At 40.9% G+C, this 20,906-nt stretch overlaps 2 protein-coding genes across 3 annotated transcripts in view; one reads left to right on the top strand and one right to left on the bottom strand.

Annotated features, from left to right (window-relative positions):
• The window catches only part of PTK7 (protein tyrosine kinase 7 (inactive)), an 87,607-nt gene extending 67,938 nt beyond the window's left edge, over nucleotides 1–19,669 (top strand). The window contains exons 18-20 of the mRNA XM_069065960.1: nucleotides 17,158–17,309; nucleotides 18,066–18,244; nucleotides 18,716–19,669. Of these exons, the coding sequence (XP_068922061.1) occupies nucleotides 17,158–17,309; nucleotides 18,066–18,244; nucleotides 18,716–18,876 (492 nt within the window). The 3' untranslated portion in view covers nucleotides 18,877–19,669. The remainder of the gene's footprint in view (nucleotides 1–17,157; nucleotides 17,310–18,065; nucleotides 18,245–18,715) is intronic.
• Nucleotides 1–20,906, bottom strand: part of MEA1 (male-enhanced antigen 1) — a 323,822-nt gene that overhangs the window by 140,169 nt on the left and 162,747 nt on the right. Inside the window, exon 1 of one of the 2 annotated variants that reach the window (XM_069065980.1) lies at nucleotides 6,339–6,342. The exons of the other annotated variant lie outside the window; for it this stretch is intronic. Coding sequence (XP_068922081.1) covers nucleotides 6,339–6,342 — 4 coding nt within the window. Of the gene's footprint in view, nucleotides 1–6,338; nucleotides 6,343–20,906 lie in introns of those variants that run through there. 2 annotated transcript variants of the gene reach the window in all.

Below are 20,906 nucleotides of genomic sequence, written 5' to 3'. Positions count from 1 at the left end.
TACTCGCTGACCCACCTGGCCGCCCCTAAGCAATTGGGGTTAACAGCCAGGTGTTTCTGGGTGGGTGCTAAGTGTCTGAGCCCGGGATTCGATCTCCAGGTCTTCTCAACACTGGAGCCGGTGCTCTTACTCGCTGTGCTACCTGGCCGCCCCTCTGCTTTCCTTTTGATCTTAACAATATTTATTTTATTTGTACAAAAACTTTTTAATTTATTATAATAGAAATTATCCACTTAATAGATAATCAGTTAATTTAATTTAATCAACTTCTCCTGGGACTCAGTTTCTTCATGTATAAAATGAAAGTTGGATTGTATGGCTTCTGAGGCCCCTTCCAGCTCTAAAACCATTTGATCCTATTATGTGCCTCCATGAATTTAGCTAATCTGGGCTTTTAAAGACATGTGAACGGTTTGTCTCTGGGTCCATCTGCCAAACCTTTTCCAGTTTGATATAAGAAGTGTCAAAGATTGTACTCTGTCAGCCTAGCCTTTTAAGAACTAAGGGGCCTCCCCAGGCCATGAAAAGACAACAGAGTGGGATTTGAGGCAAGGGATTACATGGAAGGCATCAACAAGGCACTTGGAATGTACATGTCCAGTAAGATTATCAGTAGGTTTTGGCTCACTGTAGATTTCCTGGTGGAAAGAGACCTTTTTGACCTGAATTCTAAAAGAAAAGAACTGGAGCAAAGGATATAAGAGCATCAAGGTTCATTTTCCTGGCTGAAGCTTGGGGTGTAAGTAGGATCATTTGCTTCTGTGCTGTGATTTGAGAGGAAAAGGGTCTCATTATGTACTAAGAGAACACCTTCCTAAGAATACCTCCCCCACTGTTTAACCACAGTGCTTGAAATTCTCCCAGCAAGGATTCATTCTTTGGGGCTAAGATCTATCTCCAGGGGGCCCCTGTTAATAATGCAAGTAAGACTAGCAGGTAAGGCTGCACAGTTAGGCAACTCCCAGTCAAACTAATCGACTGATCTAATCTGTCCTAGGAATAATGAAGCTTGAAAAATTTTGATGAACCACACATTCTGGTCCAGTGGGTCTGGAGATATGGAATACTTGCCAAGTGTCAAGGCAGGGGTAGGGACAGAATTAAGTAACTTTTGGAGCAAAATAGAGGCATTTTAGACTGAAATTGATATATGTAATATAATTTCACATCTAATATTTTAAAGGGGGGAAATATCATTAACATTGAAAATTTTACAGAATTAGAATGTCTGGGTTTGGTGGAATCAGTGTGAGAAACAGTCCGTTTTAGGCATTGTTAGATAATCGACACTAGCATGAATTAGTTTTAGGAACACTGGAAAAGTAAGGGGGGGGTGCTTTAAAATTTTTTTTTGTTTTTAAATTTTTTCCACTTAATAATATTTTGTTTTTTCCAGTTGCATGTAAAGATAGTTTTCAACATTCTTTTTAATAAGATTTTGAGTTCTAATGTCTTCTCCCTCCCTCCCTTCCCCTCTATCCAAGATGGCAAGCAATCTGATATAGGTTATACATGTACGATCATATTAAGCCTATTTCCACATTAATCTTATCGTGAAAGAAAAATCATGACAAAAGAAAAAAACCATGAAAAAGAAAAAAACAAAAAAGTATTCTTCAATCTTCATTCAGACCCATAGTTCATTCTTTTGATGCGGATAGCAATTTCTATCACAAGTCATTTGGAACTGTCTTAGATCATTGTATTGCTGAGAAGAACTACCATGTTTCCCCGATAATAAGACACTGTCTTATTATTTTTTTGGACAGAAAAATACCAGAGGGCTTATTTTCAGGGGAGGGCTTATTTTAATGAACATTGACAGCAATTTTAATAAACAGGTAAATGTGAACAAAAAAATGTACCTTTATTTAATAAGCAAATCACTGGGGAAGAACAGGATGACGTGCTCACTGCTGCAGCTCTGATTGGATGCAGCTCGGAGCATGGCGTGAGTTTCACCCGGGGGGGGGGGGGGGACGGTGCATACAGAGGGTAGCATGTAGCACAGGGGATCACCTTCACTACAGTAGCAATCTCAACAGGGCTTATTTTCGGGGGAGGGCTTATTTTAGAGGAATCTTACACAGTAAGGGGGAGGGCTTATTTTCGGGATAGGTCTTATTATCGGGGAAACACGGTAAGTCTATCATAGTTGATCATCGTACAGTGTTGCTTTTACTATGTACAATGTTCTAGTTCTGCTCACTTCACTTAGCATCTGCTCATGTAAGTTTTTCCAGGTTTTTCTGAAGGTCTTCCTCATCATTTCTTTCCATCACAGTCATATATCACAACTTATTCAACCATTCCCCAATTGATGGGCTTTCCCTCATTTTCCAATTCTTTGCCACCACAAAAAGCTGCTAGAAATATTTTTGTGCATGTGGGTCCCTTTCCTCTTTTTTATGATCTCTTTGGGATACAGACTTAGTAGTGGTATTACTGAGTCAAAGGGTATCACAGTTTTGTAGCCCTTTGGGCATAGTTTTAAAGGTCTGATTGGTATGTGAAGGGCAGTAGTAATCATAATACCTAGTATATATGTGTGTGTACATCTGTGTAGATCTATATCTGTATATCTCACTATCTGCATTTCTGTATCCCTATATCTATATTTTACAAAGTATATTAGGTAGGGTAGCTCCATAGGCCAAGAAATTAAAAGCTGGGTGTCATAATGGGTTAATCAGAACTCGGATGAGGAACTAGATAAGCAGAAATGGAAAGGAAGGGGGTGAGTCTGCTTTCTGCCCACAGGGAACTAAATAAGTTCTTAGATGAGGTTTCTATGTCAGGTTTTCAGTGTTAATCCTAAGGGCCTACACATGGCTTCTTGCCCAGCAGTTTCAGGAAGCACTTAATCCGTTTGTGTCTACAGGTTGACTACCCAAGCTCTATTAAACTCTTTCCTGTGGCTAGTGTCCCCAAAACTCCCTGCCTCACTTAAGAGCTATCACTATGCTAAATCTAGTACCCTCTTCATTTCCTCCTCTCACCCTCCCACCCCCCACCAGATTGCCTGCCTTCTGCCAGACCCGAGGTCTCTCTACCTTGTTAGCCAGATCAGTAGAGAGCTGGCAGGGAAAGGAATCTCTGAACCAGAGAGGGGAGATTACAAAAGACTTTGTGGCATGCAGATTACTTGTCAAGAAGGGATGGTGTCCTGGGGTTTTAAAGCCTAAGGCAGAATTGGCCTAATTGATAGTGCTTTCTCAGATCTCTGTCTCTTATCACATTCAGGAATCCTTGAGAGATATTGGAAGGAAGAGGATGAATTGTGTGGAAATTTTTTTTTTAAGTTTTATTGTTGCCTATTATTTTTTAACAACTTGATCATTATTTCACCTTATTTCCATGGTCCTTGTAACAATGGAAAAACATTTAAGTAAAACCAGTCCATTCAGCCACCTTATCTGACAAGTTTCATAATGAGACCACTACCTCTTCTTTAGAGAATTAAATCTTTTTTTTTTCTCAGTACTTGACAAACACAAATATTTCTACATATAAAGAACAAAAAAAGAGGATTACATGTGACATACAGCTAATTTTCATCATGTCCAACTTTTGCAAAGTATATACTAAATTCAGTATGTTAGCTCCAAAGCTATCCTGCATTTTTGTGTTAACCCTTTGATCTTGTTTTCAAACAACCCATTGATTTACTTGCCTTTGGCATAACTGTCACTATACCCTCTCTCCTTTAATTTTTCTTCTCCCTACCCCCCAAAAAAAATTGAAACAAGTTTGCATAGTCAAGCAAAATAAACCCACATATTGACCAGTTCTAAAACCATGCCTAATTCTGTACCATGAGTCAGTCCATCAGCCCCTTGTCAGGAGGTGAAAAGCATGCTCCAGTTGTCATTTCTCTGGTGTCCTGGTTTCTCACTGTATTAATCAGAGTTCTTAAGTATTTTGAAGTTGTTTTTCTTTACAATGCTTTAGTCATTGTATAAATTGTTCTGGTACTGCTTACCTTATTCTGTATCCATACTGGTCCTTCCCAGGCTTCTCTGAATCTATTCTTTCCTCATTTCTTAAGTTCTAATAATATTCCATTACAATGATATATAATAATTTGTTTGTAGAGTCAATTGATGAATACTTCTTGCTACAACAATAAGTGCTGCTATGAATATTTTTGTGTGGATGGATCCTTGCCTTATCTTTTTGGGATATATACCTGATAGTACTCTCACTGGGTCAAAAGGTATGCAGAGTTTAGTGATTTGGAGAGAGGGTAGACATGTTCCAGAACTTTTATGTAATCATCCCAATGTTCTCATACCCTGTATAAAGAATCCTTCTTTTATTTGGACCCCGTACTGGATATTCTTTATGATGCCGGCAAGCATCTTGGCCAAGCATGTCTCCATTTCCCCATTTTGTATGTCACAAACACGTCATTGAACTAGTAGATCTGGTACATCTTAAAAGAATTCTTGTGTGATTTTGACAATATACGTTGTTGCCACCTGTTGGAGGAGAGTGTTTTGGCTGGCATTTTTGCTCTAACTGAGGGCCATCAAACTTTGGTTGATTACATCCACTCATTCACCTGTTTTTGTATAGCCTTTGACCTAAGACTGGTTTTTACCCCTGCCTAACCAATCAAATGCTTTTTTTTTTAAAATAAAATACAAACAAGCAACATGTGAGAGCTTATCTTATCAATACCTTTTAGTCATTTGTTTAACTGTGATGATGTGATCTGCAAATGAAGGTCATTTGCAAAAGTCTTCCTGTTTTCCTCTCCTATCTTCTTCAAGTCCACTCTCCTCTTCCATGGAATTTAGTAGATTATATTTATAAAAATTGTGTAGATGTGAAAAAGTAGGTGTATACCTTATTGTTGTTGTTATTCAGTCATTTCAGTCATGGCTGACTCTTCATGACCTCATTTGGAGTTTTCTTGGCAAAGATACTGGAGTGGTTTTCCATTTCCTTCTCTAATTTCTTTTTCTTTTTTTTTTTTGGAGGGGGAAGGCAGGGCAATCAGGGTTAAGTGACTTGCCTGAGGTCACACGGCTAGTAAGTGTGATCAAGTGTCTGAGGTTGGATTTGAACTCAGGTCCTCCTGACTCCAGGACCAGTGCTCTATTCACTGCCACCTAGCTACTCCAATCCAGTTTATTCCCAAGGTCACATGATTAGTAAGTCTGAGGCTGGATTTGAATTCATGAAGATGAGTCTTCTTGATTCCTAGTATGCTACCTAGCTGCCATATACCTTAGTAGTTATTGATAATTTTGTAATTGTTCTTATTTGGCAGTAATAATGTTCAAGATATTTTCCAAACTTCTGACCTTTTCTCCTCTTCCATTACTTGGAAAATTGCTTTCTCACAATTGCACTGCCTCTGGCATGAATCTCCTCTGCATGTACTTGGTTTTATGTAGCCAAGAGGCAGCATAATGGATAGTCTGCTGGGCTCCGGAATCGGGAGGACCTGGGTTCAAGTCCCACCTCAGACACTTATTAACCATGGCACTTGACCATCTCTTGGCCTCAGTTCCTTATTCTTTGTATAGCACAGTGTGAGGTACATAGTAAGTGTTTAATAAATGCTTATTGACAGACTAATCTGTAAAATAAGGGGATTGAACTAGATGGACTCTAAGGTCCCTTACAAGGTTAAATCTATGATCTTATTATCTTTATTTGGAGCAGCTAGGTGGTGCAGTGGATAGAGGGCCAAGCCTGGAGTCAGGAAGACTCATTTTTATGAGTTCAAATCTGGTCTTATTTAATTTTTATGAGTTCAAATCTGGTCTTACTTAATGCTTTTTGCCTCAGTTTCCTCATCTGTAAAATGAGTTGGAGAAGGAAATGGCAAATCACTCTAGGATCTTTGCCAGGAAAACCCAAAGTGAGGTCAGTAAGAATTAGACACTACAGAAATGTCTGAACAACAGCAGCAGCAAAAGAGCATTAGTAGAAAAAGACATGAATGAGAAGCTTTTCAGGTTAAAATAAATATATGACTAAATGATTAGAAGTAATCAAATAGAGTAGCACAAGAGATTGAAGGAGAGAGCAATTACATTTATAATTTGGAAAATCAGGAGAGAATTTTGCTTTAGCTATTTTTTTTTGGAAGGCGGGGCAATTGGGGTTAAGTGACTTGCTCAGGGTCACACGGCTAGTAAGTGTTCTAGGGCCGTGCTCTGTTCACTGCACCACCTAGCCACCCCTATCAGGAGATAATTTTATGGAGTCCATCAATCCTGTTCTGGCCTCACTTTACTTCTACCTCCTTCTTGACCTTATGGTCTGTCATTTCAGTGATGTCCTTTCCACCATCCTTAAATCCCTTGCTTTTTGACCTTTTGCCATGTACTCCCCAATGACCTTCAACCTTGGCTAATATAGCTCAACAATTCCTCCACTCCCAAGCTGTCAGATATTGCCAGAGGAAGTTAAGAAATCCAGCTGAGAGGGCTCCCCACAAATGTGTGCTATCTGGCTTTAATGCTATGTTACGGTAATCTTTATGGTCATCCATGAATATCTTCTATCACACTTCTCACAGTAGCGTTTCAAACCTGTTTTCTCTTCAAATCTCCACTTCCACCTTTCTTCTCTTTTTGCAGTAAATGAACTTAAGTTCTTTATAGAGAGGGCTGAGGCCACTTTGTGTAAGTAAATGTTCTTCTTTGTCTGTAATGTCATTATCCTCACCTTTCCACTCTTAAAAGAAGTAGCCTTATTCTCTGGTAAGTTGAGCTCCTTCCTTCTTAACCTTTGATTCCATCCCCCTCTGCCATCTTCACAACTTGTTCTGTCCATCATTCCCCTTCTCTATGCTCTGTTTCCTCAGCTGAAAAATTTCCAGGTTTCCCCTACCCTTTAAAAAAACAAAACAGAAACCTTTACTTGACCCTGCTGCCATTCTTTCAAGCTGTTGTCTTAAATTTCTTTCCCCTTTTATGCCCTACCCTTCAGAAAAGTCATCTTTGTTAAATGACTTGACTTCCTCACCTTCCACTCACTTCTCAAGGCTCTCTTTAAAGTCTTTTTTCCAACTCCATTGCTATTCTGAAATAGCTCTCTCCAAAGTAACTCTTGGCATCTTTCTTTTTCTCCTAGAGGATATGCTATTACTTTCTTCTTTTTTAAAAATATTTGATGTTTTTCCCCAATTACATATAAAAGTAATTTTTTTTTTTCAATTCCACAAGCCTTTATTAAATTTGTCCCATATGCCAAGCACCCATTTTGGTCCATTGTACCAGAAGCCACAGTTTCTTCCCTTGAGGAATTTGTATTCAGGTTGACCAGATAAAACAAATCTGTAAAATCACCAGAGGAAAATGGAGTTACTCAGCCACCATTTCTTCATGTGCTTAGCACCAAATATATCTCACATGGTCCCTACTTCTGGAAAAAGTTCTAAAGCAATTATTCGGTTTGATTCAGCAAACATTTATCAAGCACCAACTACAAAAAAAGCAATTTTTAACATTCGTTTTCTTTAAAATGTTGAGTTCCAAATTCTTTACTTCCCTTCCTTGTCTCCCTCCTTATTGAGAAGGCAAGCAGTTTGATATAGTGCATTAGTGCAAAATTTATTTCCATATTAGTCATATTGTGAAAGAAAATACAAACAAAAAAAGGTTAAAAATTATTTTTCTATCTGCATTCAGACTCATCAGTTCTTTATCTGGAGATGGATAGCATTTTTCATCCTAAGTCTTTCAGAATTGTCTTGAATCGTTGTATTGCTGACTCATTCACAATATTGCTGTTACTGTGTGCAATCTTCTCCTGGTTCTGCTCATTTCGCTTTGTATCAGCTTATGTATGTCTTTCCAGGTTTTTCTGAAAGCATCCTGCTTAAACTATTCCATCATAATCCTATGTCATAACATATAACTTGTTCAGCCGGTGCCCAATTGATGGGGTATCCCTTTAGTTTCCAATTCTTTGCCACCACAAAAAGAGCTACTATAAATATTTTTTGTACATATAGGTCCTCTTCCTGTTTCTTTCCTTTTGATCTCTTTGGAGTACAGACTTAGTGTTATTATTGGGTCAAAAGGGTTTTGCACAGTTTGATAGCCCTTTGGGTATACATCCAAATTGTTCTCCAGAATAGTTGAATCAGTTCACAACTCTACCAACAGTGCATTACTGTGTCAGTTTTCCCACATTACCTCCAAAATTTGACATTTTCTTATTCTGTCATATCTGGTAAGTGTGAGGTGGTACCTCAGACTTGTTTTATTTTGCATTTCTGTATAGTAATTGAGAGCATTTTTTCATATTACTATAGATTGCTTTGATTATTTCATCTGAAAACTGGCTGTTCATACCTTTTGACTATTTTTTTTGACCAATTGGGTAATGGCTCTTATTTTTATAAATTTTACTCAGTTCTCTATGTATTTGAGAAACGAGCCCTTTATAAAAGAGAAACTTGCTGTAAATTTTTTTTTCACCTTTGATAACCCTTTTCCCCATCTATCCAATTCTCTCTCTCCTTTTACCTTGTCCATCCTCAAAAGTGTTTTGCTTCTGACTACTACCTCCCCCTATCTTCTTTTCCTTCTGTCAGCATGCCCACCCCCTACCTTTCTCTTCCACTTTTCCTCCTACTTTCCTGTAGGGTAAGATAGATTTCTATACCCAACTGATTGTGTATGTTATTCCCTCATTGAGCCAATTTTGATGAGAATAAGGTTCAAGAGCTCTTCCCAATTTTCTCCTCCACTGTAAAAGTTCTTTTTTTTTTTTTAAAGCAATTGGAGTTAAGTAACTTGCTCAAGGTTACACAGCCATTGTGTGTGTGTGTGTGTGTGTGTGTGTGTGTGTGTGTGTGTGTTAAGTATCTGGGTGTTAAGTATCTGAGGCCAGAACTGATCCCAGGTCCTCCCGACTCCAGGGCTGGTGCTCTTACTCACTGCACTACCTAGCTGCCCTTGTAAAAGTTCTTTCATACCTCTTTTATGTGAGAAAATTTACCCCATTCTCCCTCTCCTTTTCCCCTTCTCCTAGTACATTTCTCATTCTCACCCCTTAACTTTATTATTTTATGTATCATCCCATCATATTCAACTCTCATTCATGGCCTCTATATATACTCCTTGTGCCTGCCCTAATAATGATAAAGTTCTTAAGAGTTATAATTATCATCTATCTCTCCATGTAGAAATGTAAACAGTTTAACTTTATTGAATCCTTTATGGTTTCTCTTTCCTGTTTACCTTTTTATGTTTGAGTCTTATATTTGAAAGTCATATTTTCTATTAAGCTCTGGCCTTTTCACAGGAATGCTTTAAAAGTCCTCTATCTCACTGAATGTTTATTCTTTTCCCCTCAAGGATTATACTCAGTTTTTCTGGGTGGGTGATTCTTGCTTGTAATCCTAACTCTTTTGCCTTCTGAAATATATTCCAAGCCCTCTGATTCTTTAAGCTGCTGAATCTTATGTGATCCTGACTGACTCTATGATATTTAAATTGTTTCTTTCTGATTGCCTGCAATATTTTCTTCTTGACCTGGGGACTCTGGAATTTGGATATAATGTTCATGGGAGTTTTCATTTTGGGATTTCTTTCAGGAGGTGACTGGTGGATTCTTTTAATTTCTGTTTACCCTCTGATTCTAAAACATCAGACCAGTTTTTCTTCATAATTTCTTGAAAGATGATGTCTAGGGTCTTTTTTTTCATCATGGCTTTCAGGTAGTTCAGTAATTCTTAAATTATCTGTCCTGGATTTATTTTCCAGGTCGGTTGTTTTTCCAATGAGATCTTTTATGCTTTCTTCTATTTTTTTTCATTCTTTTGATTTTGTTTTATTGTTTTTTGATGTCTTATAAAGTCATTAGCTTCTATGTGCCCAATTCTGATTTTTAAGGAATTATTTTCTAATGAGCTTTTATACCTCCTTTTCCATTTAGCTGATTCTACTTTTTAATAATGGAGTTCTTTTCTTCTGTGAATTTTTGTACATCTTTTTCCATTAGGCCAATTTTGCTTTTTAAGGAGTTCTTCTCTTCATTGGATTTTTGTGCCTCTTTTACCATTTGTCCTATTCTGTTTTTTAATTCTTTTTTCAATGTTTCTTAGTGCCTCCTTTACCAAACTGTTGACTTTTTTTCATGATTTTCTTACATCACTTTCATTTCTTTTTCCCAGTGTTTCCAAACTCTGCCTCTCTTATTTGATTTTTTTAAATCCCATTTGAACTCTTCCAGGAATTCTTTTTATTCCTGAGACCAATTCACGTTTTTCTTTAAAGCTTTGAATGTAGCCATTTTGATGTTGTGTTATCCATTTATATCTTTAATCTTGCCTGTCACCATAATACCTTTTTGTTGTCTGCTCACTTTCCCATCCTATTTCTTGACTTTTAACTTTATGTTAAAAGTTGAACTCTGCTTCCATGATGGCAGGGGCACAGTGCATAAGCTTTAGATTTTTTGTGCAGCTGTTTTCAGGACTAGTTCTAGGGGTCTATAGGTTTTTGGCTCACCCGAAGTGATATGTTGCAAGGAGAGGTGTGTTTATTGTTCTCCTGGCCTGTATTCTGGTTGTGACCACAAGCACCCTTTTCCACCCTAGAACCATGACCAGGGTCCCCAGTCCTGTATAGCCACAACATCCGGTGCACTAGTGCCTCTCCTCACCCTGGGACTGTGAACAGACCCATGTATGGGCAGTTTAACCTATACCTGTACCCAGTGCCAGCAGAGGGACCCTTGTAATCTCCTGACCAGTTATCTGACCCCTGACTATCTGTGAACTGGGCTCTGGAAGCTGCTGCTGTTGATTCAGTTGCCCCCAAGGCCTGCCATCATCCTGGGGACTACACTCTACTTTCACTAAAAGACCTTTCCTGCTGGCCCAAGTTACCTTGGGCTGAATATTTGTTTTATCACTTCCTTTTGTGGGTTCTGCTGCTCCAGAATTAATTTTAAGTCATTATTTTAAAGTGTTTTGAGAAGAATTTGGGAGAACTCGGATGAATCCCTGCCTTTTCCCTACCATGTTGGCTCCACTCCCCTCTTGGTTTCTTAACTGCTAAACTTAACAGCCCAGCTGCTAGGTGACTCAGTGAACAGAATGCAGGACCTTGAGTCAGGAAGACTAATCTTTCTGGGTTTAAATCTGGCCTCAGACACTTACTAGCTCAGTGATCATGGGCAGGTCACTTAATACTTTGTCTCGGTTTCCTTATCTGTAAAATGAACTGGAAAAGGAAATGTCAAATCACACCAGTATCTCCACCAAGAAAACCCCAAAGGGGGTCATAGACAGACAACTGAAAAATTATTTTAACAAAAACAAACATAATGGGTCTTCTCTTAGTCCTTATTCTAATTGAACTCCTTGCAGCTTTTGACCTTTTCAGCAACCCCCTGGATGCCATTTTCTTTCTTGTCTTCTATTTCGCTAACCTCTCCTCTTTATCTCTCATCCCCTCATGGAGAGAGTCCCCCAAGGCTCCATACAGAGATCTCTTTTCTTTTTCTGCAGTCTTTCTTGATAAAATCATCAGTTTCTGGGCTTTAGCTGTCATCTCTATACAGATAAAAACATCAGTCCATTTTCATCCAGTGGATAGGGTGGGTAGAATGCTGAGCCAGGAGTCAGGAAGACCTGAGATCAAATCTGGCCTCAGACACTTATGTGTGATACTGGGCAAGTCATTTATAACCTCTGTTTGCCTCAGTTTCCTCAACTGCAAAATGGGGATGACAGTAGTAACAGTTGCCTCCCGAACTTGTTCTGAGAATGAAATGAGATAATATTTGTAAAGTGCTTAGCACAGTGCCCAGTATACAGTAGGTGCTTAATATAGTTACCTCCACTAATCTCCTTCCTCAACTTCAGTCCTACACCACCATTTACTGCCTGCTGAACATCTCCACCTGTTTGTCTCATATCCAAAATAAAATTATCTCCCTTCCCTCCCCAAACCTGCCTCTTTTCCAAACTTCCCAGTTCTATTAAAGTCACTGCCATTTTTCCACTCTCCCGGGTTAGAAACCTTATAGTTATCCCTGCTTCTTCCCTCTTCTTTATCTCCCTGGTTACCAAGTCTTGTCTATGTTTTCCCCAGAATATCTCTCACCTCCATTCCTTCTCTCTGTATGCATGGGTACCACCCTCATTCAGGCCCTCTCCTCCATTTCTTTTATAATACCTCGATTAAATTCCTTCATTTCTAGTATCTTCCCTCTAATTTATCCTTGAAATGACTGCCACATACCTTCCCAAGGCACAGGATCAACACTCATTGTCATTTTAAGTAAGCTCAAAAATTTTTGAGTGATTTTCCTGTTGCTATTAGGATAAAATTTAGACTCCTAAGAAGACTTTCCACAGTCTAGTACCATTGTCTTTCCTTTACAGGCTCACTTGGGATTGCTCCCTTTTTTCCCACTCTGCATTCTAGACAAACAGGACTGGTAAACTATTCCCTGAATTCAGCAGCCCATCTAGCGTTACAAAGCCTCTGCCATTCTTGGCACGTAAACCCTTCTCATTGACACCTGGGTAATAATCAGTACGTGTTTTCTTCTCCTACTGTAAGCTTTTTGAGGTTAAGGACTGTAGCATCTTGGCCCTTTTGTTCCCCACATCTATCATGGTACTTTGCATAAACCGGGCACTTGATGTTCTTTGAATTAAATTGCTGAATTGAGAGGCAGTGGAAAGAGCCCTGGCTTTAAGTTAAAGGACTTGGGTTCAATTGTGACATCTTTCAGTACCTGTGTGACCATAAGCAAGTCATTTAACCTCTGTCAGCTTCAGTTTCCTCATTTGTAAAATGGGGGAGTCAGACTAGATTTATGATTCTGTGATGATGATTCTAATTAAACAACCTCTTAACTATGGCCTCTGAACTTTCTTCCAGCTCAAGATTTATGATTCTAATAAAATAGCCTCCTAACTGGTCTTTCTACATCCAGTCTGTCCTTTTTCTATTTACTCCTCAATACTTTTCTTCAGTTAACCTTCCTGATGGCCAACATGTCCCATCCATGACCATAGATATAACTTGTCTCTAAAACTTTCAGTGCCTCCTGAATAAAGCATAAAACTCCTAACTATGACATTCAAGGCCTTGAATCTGGCCACAACCCACCTGCCTGTCTATTCTTAATCTCATGTAGTCTGTTTCAGTCAGTGCTGACTAGCCTTCATCTCTCTCATCCTCATCTTATCCTTTTGGCATTTGCTTATACGATTCCCTATTTCGGAGTGATCCTTTTACCTACCTCCCCTTCTCCCTGCTTAAGCTGTATGTTCCCATTCTCACAAATACCATGTACCCCACCCCCCTTTAAAAATGATCTTGGCTTGGATCTCTCTTTTTCATTTATCTCATTGTGTTCATGGTTCCTTGTGTGTCGCTTCATCCATTTGATTATAAGAGTAAGTCCTGTGTCACATGTATCTACTTACCTTTAGCTCTACTACAATGTGTTGCACATAGTAGGTGTTTACAGTTTTTAAAAAATGGGATAAATTAAAAAGACTTGAGCTTTGAAAGTGGAGAGTAGGCTTTCAACAGATAAATATTTGATCCAGTTGCAAGGCATCACTTGTTTCCTGGAGATGGCAAGAAAAGAATGGGGTGGTGGTGGTAAGGAATAGTCTGCTTTGACTGGAACAGAGTTTTGTGAAGTAGTCATAGCATGCAGTAATGCTAAAAGGGTAGGTTGGAACCAGAATGTGGAAGCCCTTGAACACCAGACTAAGGAGTATGTATTTTACCCTGTGAGTGATAGGGGGCCATTTGAAGGATTTTCGGTTGTGAAGTAGCAGCATGGTCAAATGATTAGAAAGATTATTCTGGCCTTCTTATGAAGAATGGGTTGGAGAGCAATACTGCCTCTAGGCTTATAAGAGATCAGAGAAAGAAGAAATGGACCCATATGTACAAAAATATAGCAGTTCTCTTTATGGTGGTGAATATTAAGAAACTAGAATGTGGAATGGATGACAAATTAGATTATGTGAAGATAATGGTGATATTGTGGCATAAAAAAACAAAAGGAATGGTTTCAGAGAAACCTGGGAGGATTTGTATGAAGTGATGCAAGGTGAAGTGAATAGAAGCAGGAGAACAATTTATGCAGCAACAATAACATTGTAAATACAAGCACCATTGAAGGACTCTAACCAATGAATAGTGGTCCCCAAGAGACCAATGATGATATGTGCCACCTACCTCTTGAAATAGAGTAATGCACTCAAGATGCTGTGTGTGTATGTCTATGTATGTATATATACATAGGAGATGTGGTGGGGGGAGTGGGAGGAGAGAAAATAAATGCTTGATAATAGGAGAAAGAGAGACAGAGACAGAGACAGAGAGACACCAGAGGCAGAAGGACCATATTCTGTTTCTTCTGTTTCAAAAGTCCAGGCAGGAGGTTGAGGAGAAAAAGGATGGATAGGTGTTTTACAGGTAGATAATAGATGATTAGTTCTAGGCAGTTGGTAGATAAAGGAATCAGAGATAACTTGAAGGCTTTTAACCAGTTAATGCAATTAACAAGGCCAGTGTAGAACCTACCTCTCTGGGAATGGTACAGATCACAGGCTGGTCAAGGCTGTTATAGTCCTGGTATAGACTACATCTGAGGGAAGTGGCTGTCTTGGAGTGGCAGCTCTCCCAATAATGTGGGCCCATTTTCTCCCTGCCTTAGCAATTTTTATACAACTCGGAAGAAGCCAGCCCTTCCTGGCTACTGAAGTGGCTTAGAATTAGTGGTGCTGACATTCATCTGGGGGCCTCTTTTAATAGCATCCACATCTGCACCCACAGGCCAAGCAAGCAATAGCATGTTTTGGGACGTCATAATTATAGTCATTTTACTTGCCCCAGGACCAGTAATAATCACTCCCCAGCACTGGGCATTCCCCTTCCCCATACTCTTATTTTTCCTTCAGTGACTAAAATCAATGTTTTATGTCCCCTGTCTTTCTCTGGGGACTGAGAAGCCATGTATGTAGCAGAAGGAACACTGGGGTCAGGAGGTCCTGATGTATCCTAGATGCACCACTAACCAGCTGTGGAACTTTGGTCAAGCTACCCAGCCTCTCTGTGCTTCCATTTCTCTTTGTATGCAAAAAACACGACTAACAACACTTATATTGAGGTTCAAATGAAATGATGAATATGTATAGACCTTGAAAATCACAAAGAACTAAACAGATGGAATACCGTGGCCAAAGCATTCATTACCTGGTTGCTAACCTACTGGTAATGGGCCTAGACTGGTCCCTTGGATGCAGACATGAGTCTCTTGCTAGGACCATACATACAAATAATAGCTAACATTTACATAGCACCTTAAGGTTCGCAAAATAATATACAAATATTATCTCATTTTATCCTTACAATAGCATTGGGAGGTGGGTGCTGTTATTATTCCCCTTTTACAGATGAGGAAATTAAGGTAGAATAGTTAAGTGACTTATCCAAGCTAACACAGGTGGGAAACCTCTGAGGAAGGATTTGAATTCAAGGCTTTCTGACTCCAGGTCCAGCGCCACTAGAGTGCTACGCAGTTGCCACTAGATAATACCAAGCATTGTTATGACTTCTTCCTATCTCTCAACACCTTGGTCAAAATTATATAATTGAAAGACTTGAAATTGGACAAATTAGTTTCAAATCCTGGCTCTGAAGCTTATCATGTGCCTTTTTTATGCCTCATTTAATTTCTCTGAGCCTCAGTTTCCTCATCTATAAAATGAAGGATAATATTACTTTCACTGTCTCCCAACGTTGTTGTGAGGAGAAGTGCCTTAGAAGTTTAAGGTATTAGGGGCGGCCAGGTGGCTCAGCAAGTAAGAGCACCAGCCCCAGTGTTGGGATGACCTGGGGATCAAAGCCGGGCTCAGATACTCAGCACCACACCCAGAATAACTGGCTGTATAACCTTGAGCAAGTTACTTGACCCCAATTGCTTTAAAAAAAAAAGTTTAAGGTATTATAGTCAAGTTGATAAGCATTTATTAAATCCCTATTATGTACCAGGCACTATGCTAAGTTCTAGGAATACAAAGAAAGGCTCTCAAGAAGTTTATAGTCTAATGGGGGAGACAGCATGACAGAGATTTTGTTTTTTCTTTCTCATGGTTTTCCCCTTTGGTTCTCATTCTTCTTTCACAACATGACTAATGTGGAAATATGTTTAGTATGATTGTACACATATAGCTTATATCAGATTGCATGCCATCTTGGGGAGGGGGCAGTATTTGGAACTCAAGTTCCAACTCAAGTGAATGTTGAAAACTAAAGTAAAATTCTGGGTTTCTTCTTCTACAAATTACACTGATTTATTTAAAATTCTGCCCCATCACCAGAAGAGTTTCCATTTTTGTGCCTTCTGTCTTATTATTTGGTGGGGGGAGGTAGTTTATTTTACACATAATACCTCACACTCTTGCTCTGGAGATCAAGAAAAAAATTTTCTTTTTAATTTGGTACCTGTTAAGCTATAAAGTAAATAAAGAAATTTTAATAAAAGAAAAATGCTCACCTTCAAAGAAAGAATTGATGGAGTCTGCAAATTGAAGCATTTCATTTCCTTTATTTTTTTTTTGGCAACACAGCTAATATGGAAATATGTTTTGCATGGCTTCACATATATAATTAATATCACATTTCTTGCCTTCATAATGGGTGGGAGAGAATTCAGAACTCAGCTTTTTCTTTTTTAATGAATGTTTAAAATAAATAAATAATGTTTTGAAATGCCCAGCAGAAGGTGTTATATTTGATCCTGAAAATCATAGGGAGCCACTCAAATTTATTGAATGGGAAGGTGACATAGTCAGACCTGTACTGTAGGAAGTTTGATTTGACAGCTGGATAGAGGAGAGATTTGATGCAGCAAGACCAACCAGCAGGCTATTGCAACATAGAAATGTCAGTTAGTGTCATCAGCATTTTGTATATTAAACACTCTCCCAGGATCTTAGACTGAAGAAATTTAAGTCATAAGAGGTTCAGAGACTTGCCCTAGGTCACACTGGTGGTGTGACTGTGTGGGATTTGAACCCAGGTCCTCTCATTTCAGATTATTTTCTCTTCCACCTCAGAGTGAAGCTTGTCACCATCAGCTTTGTACTTTCAGCTTCTCTAAGCACTTTTCCCCCTACCTTGTTCTTCTCCCTGGCAGGTGTCCCTTTGTACCCAGGTGGCCTTGGGTATGGAACATCTCTCCAATAGTAGGTTTGTGCACAAGGACCTGGCTGCCCGAAACTGCCTCATCAGTGCCCAGAGACAAGTGAAGGTGTCTTCACTGGGCCTCAGCAAAGATGTCTACAACAGGTATTGCCATTGGGAGGATTGTGTACCCTCCTAGATGTAACCTTTTCTATCCTTACCCATTTCTTCCCTGTCAAACATCCAGAAGTATAGATAATAGTCATAGAAACGGTAAACTGTAGGGGTGTAAGGTAGGGATGAGGGAAGAGGATTTTGGAGAATTCCAAAAAGAGAGCCCAGAGAAAGGGAGTCCCTACTTCTACTCTCCCTGTAGGTGAAGCAGCATTTTTACATATTGGTGCTCAACTCTCTTCTCTCCCTATTCTCCCTTTACAGTCTCATTTGCTCCACAGAGTCCAGCTTAGGGTCACAGAGATGGCAAACACCAACCTCACAGCCAAACATAGATTATGGAATAGTAAATAGACTTTTGTGTTTTTGAGAGCAGGGTCCAGTTCCCATCAGTAACTCCCCAAAGTGGCACTAGCCCATCCTTGTTTTGATAGAGGTATCACTATCAGGGATCATGGGATGAGGGGAGACCTGGCACATATGCACTTTAAAAGTTCAGAGTCTAAAAACATAAAATAAAATAAGAAACAAAAAAAAGTTCAGAGTCTGATTAATGTTTATGAGGAGTCCAATAGTCTTTTAAAATAGACACAGACTCTTTTCATTTGATCTGATCCTGTAAGCCTCTCTGATGTCACAGTGAGAAAAAATTGGGTGTTCTCAGGAGATTATGCAGGGCTTGTGGCCCTTTACCCCCTAGGGGCTGCTACGATCACCTTGTTAAGGACTTACCTTTGTGTTCCCCAGTGAATATTACCACTTCCGTCAAGCCTGGATCCCACTGCGCTGGATGCCCCCAGAAGCTGTCATGGAGGGTGACTTCTCCACAAAGTCAGATGTCTGGGCCTTCGGGGTGCTGATGTGGGAGGTGTTTACCCACGGCGAGATGCCCCATGATGGGCAGACCAATGATGAGGTGCTGGCAGGTAGGGGTCTCTACCCAGGAGTGTGGTGGATAGGACATTGGACTTAGAAGACAAGGGTTCCAATGTCCCCTCAGATATTTATTATCTGTGTGATCCTGGGGAAGTCACTTAACTGCTATTTGCCTCAGTTTCCTCACCTCTTATATGAGGGGTCAGACTTCGTGGCCTCTAAGATTCCTTCCAGCTCCAGATCTATGATTTGACAGGGAAATGAGGTTTGGGGGATAGAGTAGGGGGAGAAGAGCAACACCCTGCTCTCTGTGCCTACTTCCCCCAGTGGGCAGCTTGCCCTAATCTTTCTGGGCCCTTTGGGTTCGTGGCTCCCTACTGGCTTTGTCAAGGGACTCTGTAGGCCCATGGGGAGGGAATAGTGAGTGCACAGGTTTTGAACCCTGTGCTTATGAGGTTTGGGGATGGGGAAGAGAGTGGGTTGGAGTGACAGAGCTGAGGATCCATTCTTTTCCCCTGTAGACCTACAGGCTGGAAAGGCACGGCTCCAGCAACCCGAGGGTTGTCCTTCCAAGTTGTACCGGCTGATGCAGCGCTGCTGGGCTCCCAGCCCCAAAGATCGGCCATCTTTCAGTGAGATTGCTAATGTGCTTGGAGAGAGCTCTGCTGATGGAAAGCCGTGAGGAGGGAGTCCCGGGGCAGGCTGTGTCCCAGGAAGGGCGAGGGATGGGGGGAAGCCCAACAGGGAGTGCCAGCTGCTCCCATGGACCGTTAGAATGCGACCTAGCGGCAGATTGGGCACAGGTTCCCTCTCCCCTTCTGCTCTCGGGCTCCTTGACCTGGCATGGACAGGTAGACCTGAGCCTGGGCAGAGCCTGGGCTTTCCTCCCCTTCTCCCCCAACTCAGTTCTTTGTATCTGCTCCTTTGACCCTTCTATTGGCTGGGTCACCGGGACCTGGGGGCTGGGCATCTTGTTCCCCCTTTATCAGGAGCAGCATTGGCACCTCAGGTAACACTAATGAGCAGCATAGGCCTTCTCTGTGCTCTGGGCACCCAGCCCTACCACTTAACCTGCCGATTTCCCTGGAGTTCAGGTCCTGGGACTTTTCCTAAGATACCAAGACTAAGCATTGAGGCTAGACTTGGGTCTGGTGACAGACTAGGAGTCTCCAAGTGCCCAAGTGAGTGAGGCACATGGGGACTACATCAGGATTCGGAGGGGGACATTCCTGAGTGTGTACCTGCCTTGAATGCCCTAGGGGTCTGGTCTTTGTGCCTGGCCTACTCCTGTTACCCTCTGCTCTGCCTTCCCTCTTTCCTTTCCCCTTACTAAGTGCCTGGCAGATGAAGGAGTTTTTCAGGAGCTTTTGACACTATATTTACTGCCCCTTTTGTATGCACCATGGGCGAGTTTTGTACTTAACTTCAGGTGGGGTTTGTGGGGGGAGGGAGGGTGGGGAGGTTCTGGAGGGGTGGGGAGGGCCGGGCCACCCCTGCCCCGTGCCTGCCGTAGGGATGGGGTTTTTAACTCGCTGCTCTCAATAAAGAAGCCCTTTTTGTAACTTTCTTCTAAGGCTCATGACCTGTTCTCCTCAATCCTACTCATAGCTATTATACCTTCACCCTGACTGCTATCTCCATGCCCTCCCTCACTGTGACTTTCATGGAGTCTGGTGGGGTTCTGATACAGTTCCGTACCCTGTGGTTGATACTAGTATTCATGCATGAAAGTGGGTGCCAGGTTTGTACAGCCATATGAGAAAATCTGAAGAAAATGGCTCCTGGTGCTGGGCCAGCCCCAGGCTCTCTTACCCTCCCCTTTCAGCTAAGATTTGGAGCTGAGCAGAATGAAGGGCTTAGCAAGGATGGGACTCATGGAAGGAGTCAGTGAGTAAGAGCTTTGGCTCCCATTCCCCTTCCCTCCTCCTGTGGCATCTTGACCACTGCCCAGCTCTGGTTTCTGGCTGTCCCACCCCCCCCACACCCAGATTTGGTCAGTGGGTGTGTGGGACATAGGGAGTAGGATCCAAAGTAAAATTGAGGGTGGATTTGTCTATGAAGTGATGATGGACACTGGGGGAAGGCCCGAGCCTTGGAGGTCAGTCAGATTTAAATAATAATTTCTCAGAAACAGTGATGGCTCTGTCACCCAGTCATCTCGGCTTGCTTTGATTTTTAACTTCATTCATTAAACCTTGATCAGGTCTCCTTTATCTTTTAAAAACAAACAAGCAAAAACCTTCCCCTTTAATCTGCTCCCATTTTTCCCTGTCCCTTCCACTGAAAGATTTCTAGAAAGTGCAGTCTTCAAGTACTTTCAAGTCTTCTTCCTCACCACCCACTCATTCTCCATCTTCTATAACCTGGCATCTGTCTTCAACATTACTAAAACTGCTCTCTCCCCAGTCATCTGGGATCTCTTTAGTCACCAAAATTACCTCCTATAATTGAAGACTTTATTCAGTCTTCATCCTCCTGGATTTCTGTAGCATCAACATTGTTGACTACCCTGTACTTCTTAAAAAACAAATGTCACCTCTATGGCCCCTTCCCACAGTCCATTCTAGATGTTGCCCTATTAAAAGGATGAGTTCCTCTCCCTGGTACTTCTGACACATTCATTGCCCGCATCCCTTACATGGACCTGCCCAGGTTTGTTCTCTCTTTTCCCTTTGACAACCACCTTGACACCAAAAGCTCCAGTTGTGCAGG

Source organism: Petaurus breviceps, unplaced genomic scaffold, assembly GCF_028583685.1.
Source record: "Petaurus breviceps papuanus isolate PSGF00001 unplaced genomic scaffold, PetGlider_PUasm1.0 90701, whole genome shotgun sequence".
Lineage (NCBI taxonomy): Eukaryota > Metazoa > Chordata > Mammalia > Diprotodontia > Petauridae > Petaurus > Petaurus breviceps.
The sequence above is the reverse complement of the archived record's forward strand: the minus strand, read 5'-3'. Positions and strand labels throughout refer to the sequence as shown.